Below are 26,759 nucleotides of genomic sequence, written 5' to 3' on the forward strand. Positions count from 1 at the left end.
CTATTAAGCACATCAACACACACACACACGCACAGCCACCTCTGTCCTACTCATTGACAGATAATGCCCACACACAGACACACTACTATCCCCCTAACACCCACACACACACAATGCATCAAATACTTACTGTAAATGTTGATGCTACATAAATATTATATTTTTACTTACAGGTATTCAGTATGCTTGAAGGTAGGTTTGTATATGTGTAGTGTATTGAGTGGGTATTGAATATTTTGCTGTTTTCTAAAACAAAATATATTATGCAGTTGTGTGTGTGTGTGTGTGTAGTTGTAAAAACCATGCCAAAACAGTCGTCTACCTAGTTGGCCCCTGGTCAAACCGTCCAACCCATACCAGCATGGAAAGTGGATGTTAAACGATGATGATGATGATATATTGTGTAGTAAGAAGTTTGCTTCCCAACCACATGGTTCCGGGTTCAGTCCCACTGCGTGGCACCTTGGGCAAATGTCTTCTACTATAGCCTCGGGCCGACCGAAGCCTTGTCAGTGGATTTGGTAGACGGAAACTGAGAGAAGCCCGTCGTATATACACAAACATGACAGAAGTAAATAGACACCCTTATAATCATTAAAATTTCTTTAAATCTGAAATTATACGTTCAAATTATTTATCAATTGTTATAATGTAAATATCTAATATTTAGTAGACATGCCCCTTCCATTTTTCAATGCAAGGACCCTATTAGGCATGTCACTCATCAGGTGACGAATATTCTCTTGAGGAATTTCTTGCCAAGTTTCTTAAAAGATCTGGCTTTGAAAATGCTTTCTTGTTCTTTTTAAAAAGTGTCCCGTCCATTATGTCCCAGAAGTGTTCAATAGGGTTCATATCTGGTGACTGGCTTGACCATGGAAGCTTTTTAATACCATTCTCAGCCAAAAAAATCTTGGGTCATTTTAGCCGTGTGACAAGGAGTCCCATGTTCCATAAATAAAGAGTCTTCTTTAATCATTTCACCACCGGAGAAGATTGGAAGAAATCCTTTCTGCAATATGAACACATATTTATCTGAGTTTATGTTTCCCTCACACTCCACCAGTTCTAATCAACCATTGCTCTAAATTCCTCCCCAGACCATCACAGAATAGCTGCCATGTTTCATTGTTGGCTGCAAAATTCTTGATCACAGAGTCTCCAGATCCACACTCGACCACCGTGAGGAAATACAGCGAATCTGGACTCATCAAAGAATATGACAGTGTCCCAAAATGCTAGTGGCCTCTCCACCATCTCATTGGCCCCATCTTTTCTTCGCTTGATGTTAGCTGGTCGAAAAAGTGGCTTCCTTTTTGCTGCTCTGCTATAGTAGCCAAGTTTGTGGAGATATCTGACAGCTGTTCTGGGACGGACATCAGCTTGTTCTGCTATGTCAGAGGCCTTACAATGGGGATTATCCTCCACACTTCACTTAACAAAGCAAAGGCTCCTGTCAGAGGGCCCTGGTTGACTTGGGCAAGGTGATGTGGACTCCTTCCTCCTCTGGTGAATTGTACAATCACCCTATTCACTGTAGAAAGCAGGATCCTAATTTTACACAATTTTATGCTAAGTCCACCTACAATATGGCCTCTATTAAATTTGGACACTTCCGAGGTTCCTTTTGTATGTGGTATGATTAAACAGTCACATATAGTAAAGAATTAAAGAAATACGATTAAACAGTCTCATATAGAACCTGAAACATAAAAATCATCATCATTGTTTAACGTTTGCTTTCCATGCTGGCATGGGTTGGACAGTTTGACTGAGGACTGGCAAGCAAGGAGGCTGCACAAGGCTCAAACCTGATCTGGCAAGGTTTCTACAGCTGGATGCCCTTCCTAACGCCAACCACTCTGAGAGTGTAGTGGGTGGTTTTTATGTGCCACTGGCATGGGGGCCCTTCAGGTGGCATTGGCATCAACCACACCTGAATGGTGCTTTTTACATGTCACTGGCATGGGAGCCAGTCAGGCGGCACTGGCATTGGCCACGACTATGATTTCACTTGACTCAACAGGTTTTCTCAAGCACAGCATGTTGTCTGATGATTGAAGGGTACTTTTAAACAGTCTGAGAAAATATAAACCTTTTCAAGTTAAAATAAACATAAAACAATGTCTATTTACTTCTGTCATGTTTGTGTATCTATAAATATATGTGTGTGTCTATGTGTCGATGTTTGTCCTCTGTCCATTGCTTGATAACCGATGAACTCCTACCTGAACACTAAATCCGTTGCTATACTCACTGCTGATTTTCACCTCAGCGACAGCATCCCCGTACATGGCTTGGACAGCTCTCACCAGTCCTTCATCTACCCTTAGCTTCTACGCCAACCACCAGATGAGACAGAGAGAGACCCTATCAAAAGCTTTTACCCATATTGACAAATACCAAGAACAGCAGTTTACTTTTCACTCAATGCTTCCCTTGCAGGTTGTCTTACCATGAAGACAGCCTCACTAGTTCTTCTCCCTGACACAAAATCGAACAGCATCTCATCTACGCCAATTCTCTTCCTAATTACTTAAGCTATGACACTTCCTCTAACTTTGGTCCACCAATTTGATTCCTCAATAATTATCACCGTTGACTATGATTCTGCTACAGCAGTTATTGGCTTACAATATCTTCCTGGACAATCTGTTTAACTATTTCGGTGACCACACCACGTTTCATTCCACCACACATATATATCGTTGTCGTCCTCATTTAACATCCACTTTCCATGCTGGCATAATACTTGTCAGTATGTGTGTGTATATTTATTTTTTTCTTTTACTTGTTTCAATCATTTGACTGCAGCCATGCTGGGGCATGGGGCCTTCAGCCGAAGAAATTGATCCCGGGGAGGTAGCGACGATAAGATGTAAGGGAAACAACTCTGCCAAAATTAAATTTCTCATTTACCGGGAACCCTCGGTGGGAACGTAGGTCAAAGCTGGCAACGATACACCTAGAAAATAGAAAGGGATTTCCAGACGCTGTCACAGATGGGTACTTCTCCATGGCCCCTTTATCCTTACCTATTTATGAGTGAAGCCCAGCCACTTACATGATAAGGTGCAGCGTATAGCTATCACATGAATACAAGTCATCCGTCAGCACATACATATATACACTCACCAACCAATTCTGATAGAAGGACAGGAGCGGGCATCTTGCAGTAAGGGGGTAGATGGAGATGGCTACCCCAGCTGGAAAAGAGAGAGAGAGGAAAGGGGGCAGCGAGAGAAGGGGGTGAAGTTGTAGGGGGTGCGTATAAGTGAAATGGTACGGAAGACCGGACAGGGTGATAAACTGAAGATAGCAGAGTTTGAAGCAGGTTCTTTTAATTTCTTAATGTGAACAGGAAGGCCATCCAGCCATGGAAACAATGTCAAAGACACTGAAACAAGATGCGGTTCTCTCATCTGTCGGCTCTTGTTGTCCTGTTCAACTGATGCCTTCATGGAAAATGGACGACGATGCTGATAAAATGACTTATCCGAAGGGGTTAACGCAGATGTATAACTTTTTATGAAAGTTTCCTACAGACTCCTAAAGGCCCTGCAAAACTACAAGATATCTGGGGGGGGGGGGGACTAGAGTGATGCATGGCTTTTAGCTTTACACTGTGGCAAATGTAAACGACTTTTTATAGGAAAAGTGATAAATGAGGAAAAGAGCTAAGAACTGTACCAAACTGTTATTCAGAAAACAAATAAAGGGAAATATTTATTAGGAGAGAGAAGAAAAAAGCTAAAAATTATTGAACATAATATGGCAAAAGATAAAGAAGGCAAATCTAGGTATAACACCAACGTTCCAGACACTTATGGTTCAGAACTTCTTGTAATCGGTGCTAATTTACAAAGAGGAACTTCAAATTCTTGCAACCACCAGACTAGTTTGTTGGTACCTTGCATAGTACAATGTTAATAAAGTTGTATCATTTATACTAATGTACAGTTACCTGGATTTCATTTAATTATTTAATATTCGTTTAATTTAGAATGTGTTGACCTAGGTGACCTCCACCCCATGTTTGGAAAAAAATCAGTTATCTGGAGAGGCTATGGAATCAAAAGTTTTAGAAAATTGATGTATCTGTAGGATATTGTGCATAAAAGGATGAATTTTTAAACACATAAACATGAAAACATTTCCACGTGTTTTACAAAATCAAGAACCCATTGAGATCCTTCAATTCTTCTGGGAAAAACTGAATTACTAAGAAAATGCTACCTGTATAGAAAGACCTGGCATATGTAGAATATAACAAGGAATTGACCTAACTGTGGTTTAGAGAGTGAAGAAAAATATTTAGAGATTACAATGGTCAGGAATATTATTGACAGAAAGAGTACAATTATGAGTACAAGTGAGGTCGTCTGAAAGATTTCTTGAGTAATACTACTTGACAGGGAAGGTGCGTGGATTACTGGCTAGACTGTCTGGTTCACAATAAGTTCACTCACCTGGAAAAAATGAGTTGTACCTGTAATTCAAAGGGGACCAGCTTCGTCACATTCTGTGTTATGCTGAATCTCCCTGAGAACTATGTTAAGGGTACACGTGTCTGTGGAGTGCTCAGCCACTTGCATGTTAATTTCATAAGCAGGCCATCCTGTTGATCATAACTAATAGAGAGCCTTAAATGTGACAAGGTGCAGAGCCCAGGGAGCAGAGAATATTTCCAAGTTAAGCCACATTGAGGGGTCACCACTCCATTATGATATGAATGTTGCAGCACAGAATTGCAAGACAGATTCTTCAAGCTGAGCCAAACTGACAGCAGACCTAGGGGTAGTCCAAGAATGAGATGGTTGGTCGTGTTTGGGAATCCAGCCAGATAAATGACTGCTGCTTCTGACAGGACCCTATGGAGGAGGTACCCGAGGACTCCACCTGCATAACCCTTTCAGGTGGAAAAGATGGGTGGATGAAATAGGAAAGGAAGGCTACAAAATGAGAAAAGGGGAAGCGAAAATGTAAGAAATTTGAAATTTTTTTTTAGAAAAAAAAATTCAAAACATTTCTTTTTAAATGAAACACAAGAATACGAAAACTTTAAGAACGACCATAGTGCTGAGGAATAAAAATAAAAAGAATAGACAATGAACCCTTCCTCAATTTCTTACCTTTTTCTTTCTTCATGAGTCTTTTTAAGAATGTTACTGTTTATTTGAGAATAAATTTCGAACAAGGAAAAACAAAGATTGTGTGACGTTGATATAAAGTTTCGTTTTGGGATTTGGTTTGCAAGAATCTTTATATGAGTTCGTGTGTTGAAGCATGTTCTGTTGTGTCAAGGCACTGGAAGAGAATGACTCCCCCACCGCAGACACAACATAATATAAAGTTTGCTGGAGAAGAACAGAAGTGAGTGAGTGAGAGAGAGAGAGATAGATAGATAGAGAGAGGGGGGGAAGAAAGGTTGGTAAGGGAGATAAATCTGGTGTGTAGTAATATTTCGCGGGAAAATGAATTTCTAGAAATCAGCTGTAAACAAGCTGAGTGCGATGATGCTAGGCCTGTGTTTGTAGATAGTGTAACAGCTATATACTCACGGAGATGGATACATGACATATAATCAATATATAGAAATACTTTGCTTCCGAAAGAAGTGTGATTTAATAACCAAAACACAAACACGATGTAGGTACTATCGATCCTACGACGATGTATTTGTAGGTTTCATATCTGTTCACTCATCCCCAAACACACACACACACGCACGTATACCTACCTTTATATATAAAACTTGGATTTTAGGAAATAAGAGTGGATAAACAGTTACAAAAATGGATGAGTTTGAATTAATGTACGCCGACGAAATGCAAGCGATGGACGATTTAGAAGGTAAGTTGTATATAAATGATATAATACAATATGATATATTGCAGTTTTGTCGTATTCAGGATATTTGTTACCGTTTCGATTAATCTCTGACTAAATTTTGACAAATTTCGAACGTGAGCTGTAGAAACAAGGAAAGAAAGAGAGAAAAAAAAATACTTGTGTTTAGGAAAGTTCCCAGACTTCGATGGGAGATTTATGTTGCGAAACATACTTTACCACCGTTTCGTGTTGTTGAAATCGATGAATGTCTTATTATTATAAACGGAAAGGAAATCGTAATTATTACAAAAAGAGCCTAAAAAGAATTAACAAAAAATTAATACGAACCGATATGGAATTGTTAGAGCGCCGAAAAAAATTCCATTGTGGTGTTTCTTCTATTTCTTTAACGTTCTGGGTTCATTTCTCGCTGATGTCGTTCTCCTTTCCATTCCTCCGGAGTTGATTAAAGCATTAATCAAATATTGGGATCGTTATAATCGATTAATTCTCTCCTCAAAATTGCTGAACATGTACATATATCCGAAACGTTAGTATTATTAATTATAATCCTTTTCTTCACTGTTGGGAAATAAAACGTCTACGGAGGTAACGAAATCTGGACGTAAACAACGACCCTTACATTGATACAAAACAGAAGGGGCCACATGGAAACGACGTTCACATAACTTACAAAAATAAATCGCTATTTTACATAATCGACTTCTAAGATTAATTAACCTGAGTTAATTATCGTTTCGTGATAAGGGGGATTAAACGGCAGACTCTCTTCCTAATTCATTGAGCTTTGACCCTTTCTGTAACTTTCACAACTTGGTTCAACCATTTGATCCTCTTTAATTATTTCTGTTGAAGGCACCACCTTTACCTGTGTGGTAGTTGATTATAATGCAGCTACACCAGTCGTTGGATTGACTCCCTCGTGGACAACCTGATTAACTATATGGTTAACTAGGCCGGATTCCACTCTGCCAGATATTTTAAGCATCTCTGGTGATTCCTAATAGGCCGGAAGCTTTCCCTGTCTTCATATCCTTAATTGCTTTATCTTCCAAACTACTGCTGACAGGAGCCAGCGAGCAAGAGGATTGCTGCAAGCTCTGCTGTCTGGTTTTTGGCATAGCTTCAACAGTTGAATGCACTTCTTGACGCCAACCATTTTACAGAGTGACTGGTACCAGCACAGTTAAGGTCACCAAGTGTCTTGCAAGACAAGGCCACCTCAAATTATTTCAAACACCATCTTAATCCTTTAGCATCTAAATTGACCATATCTGGCCCAAATATGCTGCCTGTTTTAAGTTCAAACCGACCAAGTCTAGCCTCTCACACCTACCCTACAATGTCATTCTAAATACAGACAATAACATCATCAAAATCCCCAAAGCTATGAGACAATGCATGACGAATTCAAAACAATGTGAATAAATAAGCTTTATTTTTAGCTGAGCAATTTCAACACGAAACGGTTAATAACGACAAAATCACTTTACTAAATTCTTGGCTATTTTCAAAATTCCTTAAAACATAAGCAGTATATTTCAATGGAAATATGGTAACAAAAGGGTTAAAGTGATCTAAATTAAAATCTTCCATCAAAGATTTTGTGTTAATTTATGTTCCAAACGTCATCTTAATAATAACAAAGTTGTGTTAATAAATTCTTCATTATTTTCTAAATTAATTGAAATAAAAGTAGTCTATATCAGCAGAAATCTAGCAACGTAAGGATCAATCCTTTTCTTACCAAATTTCTTTGATTCCATTCATAGCAAACCTCTTCTACGAAATTTAGCTTTGTTCTTGCATGAAAAAAACCTGTTGAAACATGGAAGAATGACTTTATCTGATTGTTGAAATAATGTACAGAATTAGTCTTTGGTTCTTCATGTTTTGTTATATCTTTCAGTTCCAGAAATAACAGCCCCTGCTTCCAGGCGTTTCTTAAACTTCAATTCTGGTGATACACAGAAAAATAAAGAAATTCCTCCAGACAAAGCTTTGAATTTGAGTTCTGAGTTTACCGAAATTGATCCTTTGTCTCCAGATACGATAATTAACGAGCAGCTAAGGAATGGTCAATCAAAGCGTGTGCTGGAATTTCCATCAGAGGATGAGATGGAAGAGATTTTGGCTTCTGGTGCTGAGCAGTCTGAAAATGGTAAACATTGTGATATCAATGGTAAAGCAACTTCACCAAATAACGGTAAGTTTTAATTTAAATTTCATTTAATATCAGTGTGCAGGAACGACGTGGCACAGAGTAAAGCGGGATGTGAAAGGAATTAGAGGTGGCATTGTTCTGGTCATGTGACATGTATTGGTAATGACACTGATGTGCAAAGAAATATCAGAAGTTCCATGGGGACAAAATGAATAAATAAGTTCCATGGGGACAAAATGAATAAATAAAGCGGTCGCTATGATCTTTTTCAAGGTGTCACCCTGGCAGCAGTGAAGGCTCACAATCATGAGGTAGTGAGTTCGATTCCCGGACCAGGTTGTGTTCTTGAGCAAGATATTTTATTTTCACGTTGCTCCAGTTCACTCAGTTGTAGAAATGAGTTGTGACGTCACTGGTGGCAAGCTGTATCGACCCCTTTGCCTTTCCCTAGGACAACATCAGTGGCATGGAGAGGAGGGGAGGGGAGGCTGGTTATGAATGGGCGACTGAGGGTCTTCCGTAAACAACCTTGTTAGGACTTAGAGGGGGAACTTTCTAGGTGCAATCCCATGGTCATTTATGACGGAAGGGTGTCTTTACCCTTTACCCTAGCTTGACCGTAGTCCAGTGACCTAGAAATAAAAGAATATGCATATTTCTATTCACCCCCTGAGGTGCAGAATAATACGTTTGTGAAGGGAGATAACTTTGCTGATCAAAGAGTTATTTCCCTTGATAGTTGTGTGTTTTGCTTTAATTATTCTTGAATCTTAAGGTTTTATTCGAAGCGACATCGTTCCTCCATCTCGGTATTGGTTAATTCTTAGAACTCGCTGCTGGCTGTCCTGTCCACTGTTACAAACATTGACCATGCACCACCGTCCTGCGTATTAACTACTGCCGCGCCAATGAAATACGGACCGAATTCTTTAAAATCACACCCTGCTTCTCTTCAAGGTTCGACCGTGTGTATATGCGTCTGTAACTTAGCAGTTCAACAAAAGAGACCGATAGAATAAGTAGCAGGCGTAAAGGAAAAGTGCTGGGGTCAATTCATTTGACCAACAAAAATTCTTCAAGTACTCCAGCATGGCCTCAATCTAATGACAAACAAATAAAAGATAAACTAAAAGATCTTCCAGAAGCCTAGTTGTCTTAGACCAATCTAATATGTTCCTGTATATCCCTTAACAAATGGGATGGCCATGGATAGAACGCCTTTGATCATAGGTCTGCTCCTTCAACAGTACAGTTTTGTTTTTACATTTTTATTTTCATTTTTTTTTTAGTATTTTGTCTTTCTTCCTATTTGTAGCTGTTCCTTCTGCTAAAAGACAGAAACTGATGCCAGGCACAACGTCTGGAAACTTCGATGTGGAACCAACGATTTGGCACGATGTTCTTGATGACGACTTTTGCACGGAAACAGAAGCTTTACGACAAAAGACGAGGAATTCTCAGGAATATCAGCAAACACAAAGTCAAGGTAAACTGCTCTTACCTGTTTGCAATATAAACAACATCATCATCATCGCTGTTTTAACATTCATAGCACGATTTGAGCATGATCATTACCAGCGTCGCCTTCCTGGCTCTTGTGCCGGTGGCACGTGAAAAGACATTCGAGCAAGATCATTGCCAGTGCCGCTGGACTGACTCCTGTGCAGGTGGCACATAAAATACACCACTTTGAGCGTGGCCGTTGCCAGCACCACCTGACTGGCCCTCGTGCCGGTGGCACGTAAAAGCACCCACTACACTCTCGGAGTGGTTGGCGTTAGGAAGGGCACCCAGCTGTAGAAACTCTGCCAAATCAGATTGGAGCCTGGTGTAACCTTCTGGTTCACCAGTCCTCAGTCAAATCGTCCAACCCATGCTAGCATGGAAAGCGGACGTTAAACGATGATGATCTTCCATGCTTACTTGATGTATTATGGGTGAGGTGGGGTTGCCTTATAACAGTGTGTCGCTGCATGCACTGCTTATTGATGGTTCCCTTCTACTCCTGATGGACAACACCTTTGCACTGCGCAGGTGACAATCCTCCAACCCAAAGGTCTGTTTTTTGGGGTAGTCTTTGCTGGTGAGGGTTTTAATGAGGTCAGAATGAAAATTCTACCTCAACCTCTTTTAGTCATCTTTTAGGACACAGAGAGGAAACATTGGGTCTATTCTTTGATGTTCTTGTCCCCACACAGCACTAGAGCGACGTGAAATGAAGAAGTGTTTTGCTCAAGAACACAACAGGCTACCCAGTCCAGGAATCGAACCGACAATCTGGCTGTTGTGAGTGCAACATCCTAACACCACATTTGCACGGATTAGATGGAATTTATTGAAGCAGATTTTCTGTGGTTGGTGTTTGTATATGGATGCTTGCTTATGGCTATTATGCAATGTCAAGACATGGACACACACGCACACATATATATAATACACTCATATATACTTACACACATTCCACTCATTCATACACACACACATACATGATAGGTTTTCATCTACCGAATCTACTCACAAATCTTTGGTCAATCCAGGGGTTATAGTAGAAGATACTTGCTCAAGGTGCCATGCAGTGTTTATCTTTGTGGCCTTTGGCTAGAAAGACAACAACTATTTAGGAAAATGAAGAGAAATATAAACAAACAACAACCGGTGAATGTTATTTGTGGGCTTCATTTGTTCTGACTTTTCTGAAATCTTAATAAGATTGGTTTCAATACTCAAAATTCTTGTGAAATAAATTCAAAGATCTTTGAGTCAGTTTTTTTGTTTTTACAGATGCCAAGAAACAGAGGCAGCGTGTCAGCTTCTCCATTCCGAAGACCAATTTCTTCAGTGTCACATCTTCCGATGGCACTCGAGCTTACATGAGGATGAGGAGCTGCGAGACTCTTGAAGCAGAGGTAAGACACAGGTGTGGAAGGAGAGGAATCCTCATCTCGTTCATGTTTCATTTTGGCCCAGTGATGCATTCTGGGTGTGACAACTGGAGAGAGAGCAAGCGAGAGAGAGCCAGAGGGAGAGAGAGCAAGAGAGGATAAATGAGAGAGAGAGAGAGGACAGGAGAGAGAGAGAGAGAGCAAGAGGACAAGAGAGAGAGAGCTGCTCTACCACCACTCGGCTGATATTCATTTACAGTTGAGTAAATGAGTCAACTGGAGCAATGTGAAATGAAGTACCTTGCTCAAGGACACAATACATTATCCTGTCTGGGTATTGAACCCACGACATTATAGTCGTGAGCCAAACACACTAACCAATTGGCTATGGGCCTCTAAGGACTAAACCACCACCACCACCACAACAACAATAAATGGTAACTTTTAATTTCTTTCACAGGCTACAAGAGTTATCAACACCAAGAATTCTCTGCAACTCCTTGATGAACCATTCTCACGACTGATGGAGAAAATTAATCTGGAGGTAAGTCCTGTCTAATTTACGTGGCCACTGATGGCTCGGTGAATATTTCGGTGCTATCATAGCGGAATTAGGACATCTACCAAGTGGGGGAATATTGGGGTCTCAGGAGGCTAATGTGGGGTGGGGCATTGTGTCTATCTACCTGTCTATATATCTGTCTGTCTGTCCATCAACATACCTGCCTGCTTATATCTCTCTACCTGTCAGTTTATATACTTACCTGCCTATTTACCTAGCTGTCTGTCTGCCCATCCTGCCATTTACATACATACCTATTCACACCTCTCTACCTGTCTTTCTATATACCTTTCTACCTATCTGTATATTTGTCCATCCAGCCACCTTGATACCTGTCTGTCTATATGCAGTACCTACCTACCTCTCTATTTATTTGTCTGTTTGGCCATCCGTCCATCAACATACCTGCCTACTTATATCTCTCTACCTGTCAGTTTATATACTTACCTACATATCTACCTAGCTGTCTGTCTGCCCATCTGGCCATTTAGATACATACCTGTTTACATTTCTCTACCTGTCTTTCTATATCCCTCTCTGTCTGTCTATATACAGTACCTACCTACCTGTCTATTTATTTGTCTGTCTGCCCATCCATCCATCTACATACCTACCTGCCTATATCTCTTTACCTGTCTATCTATCTATTTCCACCTGTGTGTATTTGAGACCATTCCTAATTCTTGAACCTGATCTTATTTTTTTCCCTTCTCTTTCCAGAAAGCCATCAAAATTTCAGAAGAAATCAATAATCTAGACTCAGCTACGTAAGTTTTACCATTTCCTTCACACCCTTCAGTGCACTTTAAATCATACCCCTAAGTATAATTTTAACCACACCCTTAAAAAACTGAATACACTTCTAAGCCCAATTTTTACTCACCTTTATTTATACCGGCCATATCCAACTAAAATATTGAACCATTTTTATGTACAATGTAGCCATATCTGGCCTCTCACGCTAACCCTACAATATCATTCTAAAAATTAGCAGTTACCTCATGAAAATCTCAAAGCTATCAGATAATGCATGATTAATTCAAAACAAGGTGAATAAAAAAGCGTTACATTTGACTCAGAATTATGTGTGTTCTAAAGGGTTAAGTTCATCTTAATCACTTCTCTAATTGCATTACCCTAACCACATCCTTAATTATGCTCTAACTGTGCCATAACCAGGATGTAGGAGAGGCTGAATGTGGCTGGTTTGAACGTAAAACAGGGAGAATATTTTGGCTGGATATGGCCAGTTTAGATGCTAAGGGGTCAGTGACACCTGGGAATTCAGATGTCTCTTATGTTTGTTGTTGTGTTGTAGGGAAGGTGGTTCAGTCGGCAGTGGACGGACACATACAGATGCAGAGGGTGTCTCTGGGGAAGAAATGGAAGCACAATCAGTACGTGTGGATGACATCCACAATGAAGAGCGACCAACAACAGGAGGGAACGAAGACAATTTGTGGGTGGACAAATATGCCCCAAGGTCTTACGCAGAGCTGCTCAGTGAAGAGGTAAGTTCTCAGGTTCAATCCCGGCTTCCATCAAGTTTTTTTTTTTAGTATTAGGGAGTAACCTGGCTGGCGGAGAGTGATTTTGTTGTTGTATGGGATGGAGTATAACAAGAGTTTGCAAAGTTATGACAAAGGCTTGCTAAGTTATGACAAGGGTTTCCATTGCTGTTTATGAGTCCAAGAGGGTGACTTTCTCGATTCCTCTTCTTACAGAATATCAACCGTTCCTTGTTGCATTGGTTGAAATTATGGGACCATGTTGTGTTTAACAGACCAATCAAAATGAACCACAAGAAGGCTGATGTTAAGACAAATGTCCACTTTAACAAGAAGAAACAACAGCAAATGGTCAGCGAAGAATTGGACAAACAGAATCGTCCACTTCAGAAGGTAAACAACTTCACATTTGATCTTGTTTTTCTTTTTCTTTTTTTTTTAAAATTGAATATTTTTTATTTTATGTTTGTCATTGTTTAGTAAAGTTTACAACTTTGACCTTGCTTCTCTATCGTCATTGTCATCATCGTCATGATCACCGTCATCATTATGATGATAATCATCATTGTCATCTTCATCATCGTCATCAAATTCATTATCATAACCATCACCATCATCATCTTGACATTCATCTCCCTTTTCTTTTTCATTTGTTTTTTTTTCTAGATTGTTTTGTTAAATGGTGCCCCTGGTCTGGGCAAGACGACATTGGCCCACGTCATTGCTAAACATGCAGGCTACAATGTAGTGGAGATGAATGCCAGGTAAGGGCAACAGTAATAACCCTTTCTATTATAGGCACAAGGGATGAAATTTGTGGGGAGGGAACTAGTCAATTACATCGACCCCTGTACTCCACTGGTACTTAATTTATCAACCCCCAAAAAGATGAAAGGAACATTTGTAAAGATTATGTAGTGTTATCTAAAGATTATAAAGGATTAATGCAGGGGTGAGGATTACAAATGGTGCCCAAATTGTGGGTGGATGGGTAGGGAGCTGCAAGAAGGGAGCAATTACGAGAGAGTAATGGTGGGCATCTCCGGAAATAATTAAATATCCACTTACCTTTCTCCCGTTGCCTTTATTCTTTGATTGCTTCTGGAAATTTCTAAAGAAACCATTCTTTTGTCTCTTGTAGTGACGACCGCAGTGAAGAAGTGGTGAAGACAAAGATAGAATCTGCGATTTTGATGAAATCTGTGGTTGAAAGTGACCCGCGGCCCAATTGTCTTATCATTGATGAAATAGACGGAGCCCCACAGGTACGTTAGTCCATGTTGGGTGGAGCTGATGTGTTGGTTAGTTAGAATGGCTCTGTGGTAAGAAGCTTGATTCCCAACCACATAGTTCCAGGTTCAGTCCCACTGTGTGGCACTTTGGACAAGTCATGTCATGATATTTGAGTTTCCTTTGATCTTTGCCTTCAAAACATCTTCATCCAACTTTGAAGGTCTTCCACTGTCATCTTCCAAGCTAAACTCTCCAGCTTTGAATTTTGCAAACCATCTTCGAACAGTTGATTCCCCTACAGCATCATCATCATCACCATAATCTTCACAAATGTTGTTGCAAGTCTTTGCAGCATTTTCTCCTTTTTTTAAAAAAAGAAAAGCATTAAAATGTGAATATGAAATTTTTGGTTCTCCATTTCAAATGTCAATAAATGGTAACAAGAATGAAAGACAAATCTAATTTTAGTCAGGAACAAAGAAGAGATGCACCTCCACTTCAAGCAATGCAAAAGTTTTAACTGTGTTACGTTTCAGGTGTGTTCAATGAAGCATTAAAAGATTTAGCTTAAAAACGCTCAGAACTTTCTGGGCAACCTAAGATATTCTTCACCTCACTTTTACTCCAAACTAGACACTATATTTCTCTCTCTCTTTCATTTCCAGGCAGCCATCAATGTCCTCCTGCAATTGGCCAAAGAAGGACAAACAGGAAAAAAGAAAGAAAAAGGATTGTTGCTTCGACCAATCATTTGTATTTGTAATGACATGTGAGTTCTAACTCTTGTATCTTCTCCATCTGTGAAGATCTTGGTTCTTCTTTCTGTGCCGTTCTTTGAATATCTGTTCTTCCTTCTGTTAAGATCTAAACTTAATTTTCAACATCCTGTTGAACAATGTCTAAGTCTACTCAATCAGAGCTGATTTATGACTAAACAATAATGACTAAAGACTTAAGAGTACTTCTAGCATTGATTAAAAACAAATGAGTATCTCACATGTTTAAGGTGTTTAGGGATTATTTCCCTAAAATTTTTGATGTTAAGCCATTAGTATTACCCTTTACTTGTTTCAGTCACTAGACTGTGGCCATGCTGGGGCACCACCTTGAAGGGTTTTAATCGAATGAATTGACCCCAGTACTTGTGTCTTCTTTTAAAGCCTTAATCGATTTGTCTTTTTGTCAAACTGCAAAGTTGGAGGGATGTAAGCAAACCAACACTGGTTGTCAAGCCGTGGTAGGTAACAAGCACAAAGTCAAATCACACACACACACACACACAACAGGCTTCTTTCAGTTTCCGTCTACCAAATCCAGTCACAAGGCTTTGGTCAGCCTGAGGCTTTAATAGAAGACACTTGGCTAAGGTACTATGCAGTGGGACTGAACCCAGAACCATGTGGTTGGGAAGCAAGCTTCTTACCTGTTGAAAATAATCCTTTTTCGTTATAGGCACAAGGCCTGAAATTTTATGGGGAAGGGGCTAGGTTGATTACATTGATCCCAGTTACTCTAAGAATATTTTTGTTGTTGTTTTCTAAAGTCAATCTATCTTCTGTCATACCCAGGTATGTGCCATCGCTCCGACAGCTGCGACCAGTCGCCCTCATCTTCACCTTTCCTCCTACAGACTCCTCTAGGTTGGCAGGACGACTTTATCAGGTTCGTCTCTCTCTTTCTCTCTCTCACACACCATCATCATCATCATCATCATTGTTTTATTGTTTTCATGTCCTATTTTCATGCTCGTATGGGTTGGACAGAATTTGTTGAGGTGAATTTTCTACAGCCGGATGCCCTTCCTGTGACCAACCCTCACCTGTTTCCAAGCAACGTAAATATTTCCCCTCCTTGGCCAGACATGCATCCATAGAATATTGGAAACAAACGACACCGCTTGTATGACAGTGACATTCATTTACAACTGTCACATGAAGTAAAGGCCAGGAGACAGTAACACACACATATATATCTATCTGTCTGTTCCTCTGTCTGTCTGTCTCTCTCTCTTTCTCTCTCTCTTGCCCATTCACCCATGCCTCCCATCTTTGAATGAAATTTAAGGATGGAAGCAGACTTCTTACCTACACTCCAATTTTGCTTGTACCTGTCCCCCCCCCCTGGTGCTGGAACAACACCCTTTGACATTTGGTTTAAATCTTTGAGACGGAAGCAGGCATTGGTCTGTGGAAGCATCTGATTTCCTCTTGCACGCATATCATGATACCGTTTCCAATCGCATGTTCCTTACGATGGTCGATGTTTCTTTTGGTTTTAGGTTTCAAGATGGGAAACATTGAAAGCCGAAATGAATGCGTTAATGGCGCTCTGTGAGAAGACCAGCAACGATATTCGGTCTTGTCTGAATACTTTGCAGGTGAGTGAGTGTTGTATTGGGGAAGAACTGTCTCCATTCAGTCTTCTTCATCGTTTTTATGTCTGCTTTTCTTTGCTGGCATGGATCGGATGGAGTTCAACTTTGTTTTGTTTCCTCATCAAAGAAAGTTGGAAGTGAAAAACATCTTGTACGATGGCCCACCACCCCCATCTCACAAACTCCTGGTCACTGTGCCTCCCCACTGCCAACCATTATCTCTGTCTTTATTTCCAGTTTGTGCAACGCCAGAAGCAAGAATTCAATCTACGTCTGGTCAATAGTATGCACATTGGCCAGAAAGACGTCCAACGCAGCTTATTCAGTGTCTGGTATGACGTCTTCAGGATGCCACGGCTCAAGAAGTAAGTACACACACACACATACACACACACACACACACACACACACACACACACATATATATGTATCATCATCATCATCATCGTTTAACGTCTGCTTTCCATGCTTTCATAGATTGGACGATTTGACTGAGGACTGGTGAACCAGGTGGCTGCACCAGGCTCCAATCTGATCTGGCAGAGTTTCTAAAGCTGGATGCCCTTCCTAACGCCAACCACTCTGAGAGTGTAGTGGGTGCTTTTTATGTACCATCGGCATGAGGGCCAGTCACACGGTACTGGTAATGGCCACGCTCAAAATGGTGTTTTTTACGTGCCACCTGCACAGGAGCCAGTCCAGCGGCACTGGCAACGATCTCGCTCGAATGATTTTCTAAGTGCCAACACACACACAGACACACACGTAGACACACAGAGGTTTGGCCAAAAGTCACCTGACAGTAAATCAAAACCATTTAATTCCAAGATTTATTTATGTTTAACAACTGAAAGAATTTCATAAAAGCATCTAAATGAGAATCAACATGAAAATTGTTCAAACTGAAGTCCTTCTTGAGTGACACCATTTTTCTATACAGAATAACAGATAGAATTTATGGAATTTTGGTTTACTGTTGGGTGACTTTTGGCCAACCCTGTGTATATGTATTGGGGAGATGGTGGTGGTGGTGGTGGTGTCACTGTTAATTATTATTTAACGAGAGGGATGAAGGGAGGAGAGCAGTGAGGGGTCGGGGTCAGTGTTGTTGTTCAAACATCTGAAAATTGATGTCTGCAGAGAAAACATAAAATGGCAGGAATTTCAGAAGGTTGTAAGTTTAATCTTGTGAAGGTGCATGGTGTAGTGGTTAGGGGTATTCAGCTCACGAGCGTAAGGTCGTAAGTTCAATTCCCAGCGAGATGTTGTGTCCTTGAGCAAGACACTTTATTTCACATTGTTCCATTCCGCACAGAGATTTGGCTGCTGTTTCTAGCAAGTTGAGCAACCACACAGAGGATCCCATTGTTGTTGTTTGTCAAAGTGGTAGTATTTACCAGAGCTTTTCTGTTCCAGGAGTAAATATTTGACCGTTCAAGACCTGCAGACTTTGGCCACTAATGTCCAGCCCAATACAACACCAACTGCCCGGTAAGTCAACTGATCTCTTTATTGTGTTCTCTGTTGTTTGCGTAATTCCTTTGTAAGTTCGTCCAAGTAAGAAGCTGCCTCAACTCCTTGGTCTGTGACCAACCGTGACTCGAACTACTCTCTAACACTCATCTCCAATCTTTATCATGACTCATTGACTCTCTTACTGTGATGCAACACGATGACTCACTGACTCATCAGAATGACACAACAGCGTGTCATATTGCACCATAGCTGTTCACCCCAGACTTAGAAGATGTGAGACAAAGAAACAGATTGATGCCACCAGATGTGAGATAGAGTTTCTGGTGTGGCTACGGGCCTCAGAAGCTTGTTTACCAACCTAACGCCAACCACGCCGAGATTATAGTGGGTGCTTTTTACATGCCACTGGCACAGGGGCCAGAGGAGTTGGCATCAACCACAATCAGATGGTGCTTTTTATATGCCACGGCATGGAAGCCAGTCAAGGTGGCACTGGCATCGGCCATGTTTGGATGGTGCTTTTCACATGCCACCAGCACGGGGACCACAACTACAATTTCCATTTGATTTGATATTGATATTGATGTACTTGACCCAATAGGTCTCCTCAAGCACGGCATGTCGCCCTACAATCCAAGGTACTTTTGAGTGGGCAGGTTATGCGACACTGGTTGACGGTATCTGCATTGACAGAGGTGGACAACATCCCTATTTAGCATCAGTTTTGGTCCAGAGATGGTAATAATGTTCTTTGGGTCGAGTCTATCTCACTCTGTGGATCGTCTTCTTTCTTGCAGATTCCAGAACATTCTACAGTCCACCTATGCTGCTGGTGAATTCGACAAGATATTACACGGCCTCTTTCAAAATTACCTCGAAGTCAAGTTTAAGGACCCGAAAATGGGAGGAGTAAGTTTAAATTGCTCACCCTTCTCATTGTTTTGTTTTTATTGTTGTTGTTCACACACCATGAAGATATAAGACTGAGCCGTTTCTCATCTCTCGTCTACTGTCTCTGTCTCAATGTCTAACCCCATTTCTTGAGAAGTGGGGCTGTCCATTTGCGGGTCAACTTGGGGAAAGTGTTTTTTAAAATTTATTTATTTCTGTTAATCTTTTAATCTTTCTGTTAATCTTTTAATCTTTCTGTTAATCTTTAAATCTTTTTGTTAATCTTTTAATCTTTCTGTTAATCTTTTAATCTTTCTGTTAATCTTTAAATCTTTCTGTTAATCTTTTAATCTTTCTGTTAATCTTTCTGTTAATCTTTTAATCTTTCTGTTAAACTTTAAATTTTTCTGTTAATCGTTTAATCTTTCTGTTAATCTTTTAATCTTTCTCCATTGTTAGATTAACATGGCTCTTGATTGGTTGGGTTTTGTTGATGAGATTAACTGCTACATTCATTCGAACCAAGATTATACGATGATGCAGTACCGTCCCTACCTGTGCGTTGTGTTTCACTTCATGTTTGCCTCAAACACGCACCCCAAAATACTCTACCCTCATCAAAACACTGAGGTAAGTGTACGTTTGTGAGGGGCTGCGGTGGGGACTGGGGGTGAGGATGTTCTAGTTTCCATTGGTTTTGACGATAAACGGTCGTGGCTGTGTGGTTAAGAAGCTTACTTCCCCAACCATATGGTCTTGGGTTCAGTCCCGCTGTGTGGCACCTTGGGTGAGTGATATGATAGCCCTCGGTCTACCCAAGCCATGTGAGTGGATTGGGTAGATGGAAACTGAAAGAAGCCTATAATGTATGTACATGTGTATGTATATATAAATATATATATATATATGTATATCATCATATATAGTGTGTGTGAATAGGTATGTATATATATTTTGTGTGTGTATATATATTGTGTGTGTATCATCATCATCATCATCGTTTAACGTCCGCTTTCCATGCTAGCATGGGTTGGACGATTTGACTGAGGACTGGTGAAACCGGATGGCAACACCAGGCTCCAGTCTGATTTGGCAGAGTTTCTACAGCTGGATGCCCTTCCTAACGCCAACCACTCAGAGAGTATAGTGGGTGCTTTTACGTGTCACCCGCACGAAAACGGCCACGCTCGAAATGGTGTCTTTTATGTGCCACCCGCACAAGCCAGTCCAGGGGCACTGGCAACGATCTCGCTCGAAAATCCTACAGGAGCCAGTCAGGCGGTACTGGCAACGGCCACGCTCAAAATGGTGCATCTCATGTGCCACCCGCACAAGAACCAGTCCAGGGGCACTGGCAACGATCTTACTTGGCTTGCCGGGTCTTCTCACGCACAGCCCATTTCCAAAGGTCTCGGTCCGTAGTCATCGCCTCGGTGAGGCCCAATGTACGAAGGTCTTATACACACACACACACACACACACATATATATGTGTATACATGCTCACACACAGACATATGCACACATATACACATACATACACACACACACACAAAAATGCACATACACGTACATGTACACACACACACTCTCTCTCTCTCTCTCTCTCTCTTTCACCAGATATTCATTTTGCAATGTTGCTTAGTTCTTCCATCTAGCACCACCATTGTCATTGTTGTTGTTATTGTTCTTATCATCATCATCGTCATCATCTTCATCTCCCTCTCTCCTCTCCATTTCAGATGTTTTTTAAGAAAACACGTACCGAAAACCTGATCAGTTCCCTTCTATCCGACGTCCACCCGTCTGTTCGCAAATATCTCCACTTCAGTTCTATCATCCAGGAAGTTATCCACCCTTTAATGTCCATCCTTCAGCCGGCCCTCAGACCCGTAAGTATCCCCTCACGTTTAACTGCACCTCATTTAATCTGCAACCATTTAATCCTTCAGCATTTGAACCCGCCATCCCCAACCCAAATGCTCTGCTTGTTTTTACAGGTACAATCTGTTTGACAGGCTTCTGCACAGTTTCCATCTGTCGTGGTTGTGAAGTGGACTTCTTAACCATTTGGCCTTGTTTGCATCTGAACACACATAGGCACAGGAACAAACACACACAAACACATGCACACGTGCACGCACACATACATAGATAAACAGACACACACAATAATGCACATGCATACATACTCTTATATGCATGCACACACACACACACACACAGATTAATAGACACATACACACATAGATAAACACACACACACACACATTTAAACAGAGATGCACTCACATGCGCATACACAGGCACACAGATTAATAGACACAGACACACATAGATAAAAATACACACACACAGATATACAGACATGCACGCATGCACTCATGCACACATACACACACAGATTAATAAACACAGACACACATAGATAAACACACACACACACAGAGAAACATATATGTGTGTGTGTGTGTGTGCGTGCATACATGCAGCTGTGCACATGCATTTGAGATGTTAACTTGGGGTGCACACTCTGTTGCAGGTTAACATGCAGTTGTACAGCAATCGGGAAAAGGAATGCTTGAGGCAACTCATCATCACCATGGTCGCTTATAACATGACCTACCAGCAGGAGAAATCAGCTGATGGCCAGTACAACTATGTCTTGGAACCGTAAGTAGTTTTACTATCGCCTGCCCAAAATGTAGAATGAACACTAAACGCCACCACATGACTCTCACCCCTACCCCACTCCCTTTCATGCATTATGCCTGCCTCTCTCTCCCTCTCTCTCTCTCTCTCAACCTTTTATCTTTACTTCTTTCAGTCATTGGACTGCGGCCATGCTGGAGCGTTGAAGAATTTTTAGTCGAATGAATTGACCCCCACCCCACCCGAGTACTTTTTTTTTTTTTCTAAGCCTGGTACTTGTTCTATTGAACTCCTTTGCAGAACTGTTAACTTACATGGATGTAAACACACCAACACTGGTTGCCAAGTGGTAATGGGAGACAAGCACAAATTCAAAGACACACACACACATACATATATATACACACACACACATATGTATGTATATATAAAATATAAGGATAAAATCTACATTAGATTTTATCAAGTAGCAAGCTTGAAAAACCAATTAAGGAAAAAATTAATACTAAGTATATAATTTGTCTTTAAATATAAATGCATTAATTAATTGATAATAATTAATTAATTGTCTTTGATATAATTAACACATGTATGTATATATATATATATATATATGGGAGAATTTACGAAAAAAAACAACAGATAAAGACAGGTGGTGTAAACAACAAATGGATGTATTAGTTTAACGCTCGGGAATAGAGAAAGCCTTTGATGTTTCGAGCCTATGCTCTTCAACTGAAAGGAAGACAAAGAAATAAGGAGAGAAACAAGGAGAAAAAATATGGAGAAAAAAAAAAATATATATATATATATATATATATGTATATGTGTATATATTGGATCATCCCATAAATAATGTGGGTTTTTTTATACTTCTTTTCATAAGATAAACAAAGTTCTTTTTTGATCTAAAATCTAATCTCCTTTGTTTTCTACAAGGGATTATGTAGATCATCCTGAAGTTCAGTAGATTATGTAGAAATCCCTTTGTGTGTGTGTGTGTGTGTGTGGGGGGGTCACGCTGTTGTATTTTGATGTTTTTTTTTTCTTCTTTAGTAACATTGAAGAGGTTGTCAAGTTCCCTGGGATGAAACAACAGAAGCAGTTGACTTACGCTACGAAACAAATGATTGCTCGGGAGGTAAGTAGATGGGGGGGTACTGGTTGAGTGCTGGGGCTGTTATATATGTGAATTTGTGTAGCCTTAGGTGTGTATATGTGGATATATATGTGTTTGTAGTAGAAGTGTATACACAGACATCTCGAAAGTAAATAGACACTCCTAATTATGCCTTATTCGTTTTCAACTCTTCTTATTAATAACTGTGGCTTTGAACTGGGTGATTAGCCTCCCTGTTTTCCTGATGTGGTCCCATCTGACTATCATCCGTTCCCCAGCATGAAAAAAAACACTTGGTTGGGAACCAGTATCAGTGAGGATGACGCCATATCTGCTGTCGATGACCTTTTTTGGCCAACAGGATGAAAGGATGAAAGATTCTTCACCAAAGGGATCGAAGAACTGCAACAATGACAGAAGAGGTGTGTGTGGACTGCAAGGAGGGTGGGGTGGACTTTGTTGAAAAATAAACCCCATTTGGTCACATTCCATGAGAGTATCTTGGTCAGACTATGAACTTTTCAGTCGTCCCTCTTGTTTGTGTGTGTATATATATATGTGTGTGTGTGTGTAACTCTTTGATCGTAGCAGTTCCTGTTGATATCTTATGGTTCTTTGATGTTTCAGATTGCAGCAGAGAAGATGAGGATGGCTGACAAGTCCTCTTCTGTACAGATAAGAAATGAAAAGTCAGTATTCTTCCATTCCAAATTCTATGATTCTTTAATTCTTTCCTTTTCTGTATTTCTGATAATTTTGTTGTGTGTAGGGAGGGTCATAATGCCAATATTGATAACACATGCACTGGTTCAATTCCACTTTATTATTGGTCAATTGGTTAACTATCTGTCCAACTAATTAACCACTCGTTTGTTTAACTTGTTGGTTAAAGAGTCAGTTTTTCTTTTTCTCTTTTTTTTTGTTTTTGGTCAAAGTCGTTTCCTTGCCATTTGCAAGCTTTTTCAGTGATTTCTCTCTTTGTGATAATGTTTTCATATCGTCCTAACACAACAGGTGCTTACACACAGGTGTACACACTTGTCGCAAATATTTGCTTGTGTTTGTGTGTGTGTGTGTGTGTGTGTGTGCCTGTCTGTCTGTATGCATGCACGTGTGTGTGTATGTGTCTATGTGTGTATGTCTCTATGTGTGTGTGTGTGTGTCTATGCATGTATGTGTGTATTGTAACCATTGGTTGACACTTAAGCTGTATGTGTGTGTGTGTGTGTGTGTGTGTGTGTGTGTGTGTGTGTGTGTGTGTGTGTGCTGAAGCTATACCTCAGTAGATGTGTTTAAACACTCAACTTACTCCTGTCTGTTGCAGCAGTACAACCATGACGACCACCACCACAACTGGTGTCATACCAAACCATAGGCAGAAGTTAGTACCACAATCAGTCGGCCTCAAGGAGCATGTAAGTCATCCCAGGATTATAATTCCACCCCCCTCCTCCTCCTCCTCCTCCTACTATTACTACTACTACAACTACTACTACTATATATATTTTATAATGTCTGGTTAATATTTCTTTTCACCATTTCTTTTCTTTTCCTTTTTTTTCCCCCATAATTTGTCAGGAAGTTCCATGGATTTTTTTTCTTTTCCTTCTTTCAGACGGAGCGGGATTTCTTTGGCCGTATTATTAAGCAGTCGGCCCCCTCCTCTCAGGTGGACCCCACTGATGTTGTTAAAGGTACGTGCAACACATATTTAATGAATCGTAAATTAAAGTTACCATCGAGAAAGAGAAGAAAGCCATCACCTTATCATCATCATCATCATCACCATCATATACATACATACACACACACATGTGTGTGTATTATATCTTTGTGTATATTAGATACATACACATATATAGGCGCAGGCGTGAGTGTGTGGTAAGAAGCTTGCTTGCCAACCACATGGTTCCGGGTTCAGTCCCATTGCATGGCACCTTGAGTGTCTTCTACTATAGCCTATAGCCTTGGGCCAACGACAGGCTTGTGAGTGGATTTGGTGAACGGAAACTGAAAGAAGCCTGTCGTATATATATATATATATATATATACATATATATGTGTGTGTGTGTGTGTGTGTCTGTTCAGCCCCCCCCCCCCTCCCCCCGCTGCCACAATCGCTTGGAAACTGATGCTGGTATGTTTATGTCCCCGTAACTTAGCGGTGCGGCAAAAGAGACCAATAGAATAAGTACAACTAAAAGGCAATACTGCAGCATGACCGCAGTCATCTGACTAAAACAAGTGAAAGAATAAAAGAAAGAATACATGTGTGTGTGTGTGTGTGTGTGTGTGTGTGTGTGTGTGTGATGTTAGTAGTGTTGATGGCTAGTGTTCTGGTTGTGGTAGTAGTAGTAGTAGTAGTGGTAGTGGTGACAGATTGTAGTTGCAGTACATGTAGCAGTAGTGCAGAGGTGATGGTGGTGGGCTAGGGAGGAGAGGTTGCCAGGTGGGGGAGTGTTTGTTACAGTAGCAAGTGTTGGTTCGGGTGGTGGTTGCAGTGGTGTTTAGGAAAGCACTGGAGGTGGGAACTGTTGGAAGTACTATAAATTATTGAAGGTGTGTGTGTGTGTGTATGTGTATGTGTTTTTGTGTGTGTCTATATTTCTGTATGTGTGTGTGTGTGTGTGTGTGTTTGTGTATGTGTTTTTGTGTCTATTTTGTGTATGTGTGTGTGTGTTTTTGTGTGTGTCTATATTTGTGCATGTGTGTGTGTTTTTTTGTGTGTGTGTTTGTGTATGTGTTTTTGTGTGTGTGTACATTTGAGTGTGTGTGCTTTTGTTTGTGTGTGAGAGCTGGGGGATTGGGAGGGGTGTAGTGGTGGTGGTGGTGGTGGTGAGGATGCAGAGGTGAGAGAACTAGCATGAAGACTAATGGCACAAACTCCACTGCTGCCCAAAGCACCACCACTCTCCTCCCACCACTGCCAACACCTCCTGAAATAAAACAAACAAACTTCATTAACAACATTGACCTCTGTTAAATGCTTTACCTCCACCAAAACAGAACACCCACCTCACCACCACCACCACCACTACCACTACTACTACTACCACCACCACCACCACTGCTGCTGCTACTACCACCACCACCACCGCTGCCACCACCACCTCTACTACTACTACTGCCACCACCATCACTACTGCTGCTACTACTGGCTTTACTGTTACTATTGCAACCCCTGCCATTGCTAACACCATTTCCACCAAAATACAACACTTTTTTTGTGCTATCACCCTCCCTTGCTCCACCATTAACATCATCAACCAACACCACCACCACCACCACCAACAACAACAACGATGGCAACACAAACTCCACCATCACCTCCACCATCATCACCACTTCTACTATCACACCACCATCACCACAACCACCACCACCCCAAACACATCCATCACCACAACCACCACCACCACCCCAAACACATCCATCACCACTGCCATGACCACCCCTCCTACCATCAACAACACTAACCATATCCTTTCAACTCCCAACTCATAGTGTTTGCCAGTGAGTATCACCATCATATAGAAAGTACCATTCATTTCCAATCTTCCATGAAAACATGTCTGGTCATGGGGAAATATCGTCTTACTTGGAAACAGTTAACTCTACAATCCAACATACAATACCTCTACTATCTAATACGCAGTCACTCTGCTGTCCAATGTACAGTACCTCTGTGAATCTCTTACTTTTAGTGTCCACATCTCACTGCCATGTGGCATTTATACAACTTAAACACAATAATAATTTCTACATTTTAAAACATTATTATTTTGTTGATTGTTTTATTCTTTTCTTAAACTTCTTTCATAATTAATTAATTATTATTTTTTTATGCTCATTTATTCCTTTCAGAAAAGAACCCCCTAATGAAAGTGATTTGGTTTCGATTCAAAGAAGGATTTTCAAATGCTGTACGACGCCAAGTGAAAGTGCAGGACTTCTTATGAAGATGCTTTGTATATACATGCAGTGCCCCAGCATGACCACAGCCTCAAAGCCGAAACATATAAAAGAATATATATATATATATATA

At 40.6% G+C, this 26,759-nt stretch overlaps 2 protein-coding genes across 7 annotated transcripts in view; both read left to right on the plus strand.

The window, feature by feature from the left end:
• The window catches only part of LOC106875561 (cytoplasmic dynein 2 intermediate chain 2), an 85,948-nt gene extending 83,814 nt beyond the window's left edge, over positions 1-2,134 (plus strand). For all 4 annotated transcript variants that reach the window (XM_089341252.1, XM_089341253.1, XM_089341255.1 and 1 more), the window contains one exon: positions 1-2,134. This exon is cut by the window's left edge and continues 231 nt beyond it. The gene's annotated coding sequence lies outside the window, so the exon portion shown is untranslated.
• A 3,309-nt stretch (positions 2,135-5,443) lies between these two features.
• On the plus strand, positions 5,444-26,759 carry LOC106875562 (chromosome transmission fidelity protein 18 homolog). Of its 3 annotated transcripts, XM_089341251.1 has the most exons (25): positions 5,444-5,649; positions 5,686-5,853; positions 7,763-8,059; positions 9,333-9,503; positions 10,799-10,923; positions 11,360-11,443; positions 12,182-12,228; positions 12,780-12,972; positions 13,186-13,362; positions 13,636-13,733; positions 14,111-14,234; positions 14,868-14,971; positions 15,771-15,864; positions 16,481-16,579; positions 16,814-16,941; positions 17,993-18,067; positions 18,850-18,961; positions 19,403-19,573; positions 20,685-20,834; positions 21,485-21,615; positions 22,651-22,735; positions 23,342-23,403; positions 24,039-24,129; positions 24,330-24,408; positions 26,579-26,758. In XM_089341251.1, exons 2-25 carry the CDS (start codon positions 5,796-5,798, stop codon positions 26,671-26,673), a joined length of 2,850 nt encoding a protein of 949 aa, XP_089197377.1. In that variant the 5' UTR covers positions 5,444-5,649; positions 5,686-5,795; the 3' UTR covers positions 26,674-26,758. The 3 variants fall into 3 exon arrangements, with proteins under 3 accessions (XP_089197377.1, XP_014779252.2, XP_014779251.2); XM_014923766.3 differs by having other exon boundaries at positions 5,452-5,853; positions 24,042-24,129; positions 26,579-26,759; XM_014923765.3 differs by having other exon boundaries at positions 5,452-5,853.

The sequence above is a fragment of the Octopus bimaculoides genome, chromosome 24 (genome assembly GCF_046866305.1).
Source record: "Octopus bimaculoides isolate indiv1 chromosome 24, ASM4686630v1, whole genome shotgun sequence".
Taxonomy (NCBI): domain Eukaryota; kingdom Metazoa; phylum Mollusca; class Cephalopoda; order Octopoda; family Octopodidae; genus Octopus; species Octopus bimaculoides.

Bases quoted from the DNA above. Each gene is read 5' to 3' on its own strand.
- LOC106875562 (XM_089341251.1), top strand. From the start codon at position 5,796: ATGGATGAGTTTGAATTAATGTACGCCGACGAAATGCAAGCGATGGAC. The intron at 13,363-13,635 runs GTAAACAACTTC...TTTTTTTTCTAG, and splicing joins AGAATCGTCCACTTCAGAAG to ATTGTTTTGTTAAATGGTGC. The intron at 20,835-21,484 runs GTAAGTATCCCC...ACTCTGTTGCAG, and splicing joins TTCAGCCGGCCCTCAGACCC to GTTAACATGCAGTTGTACAG.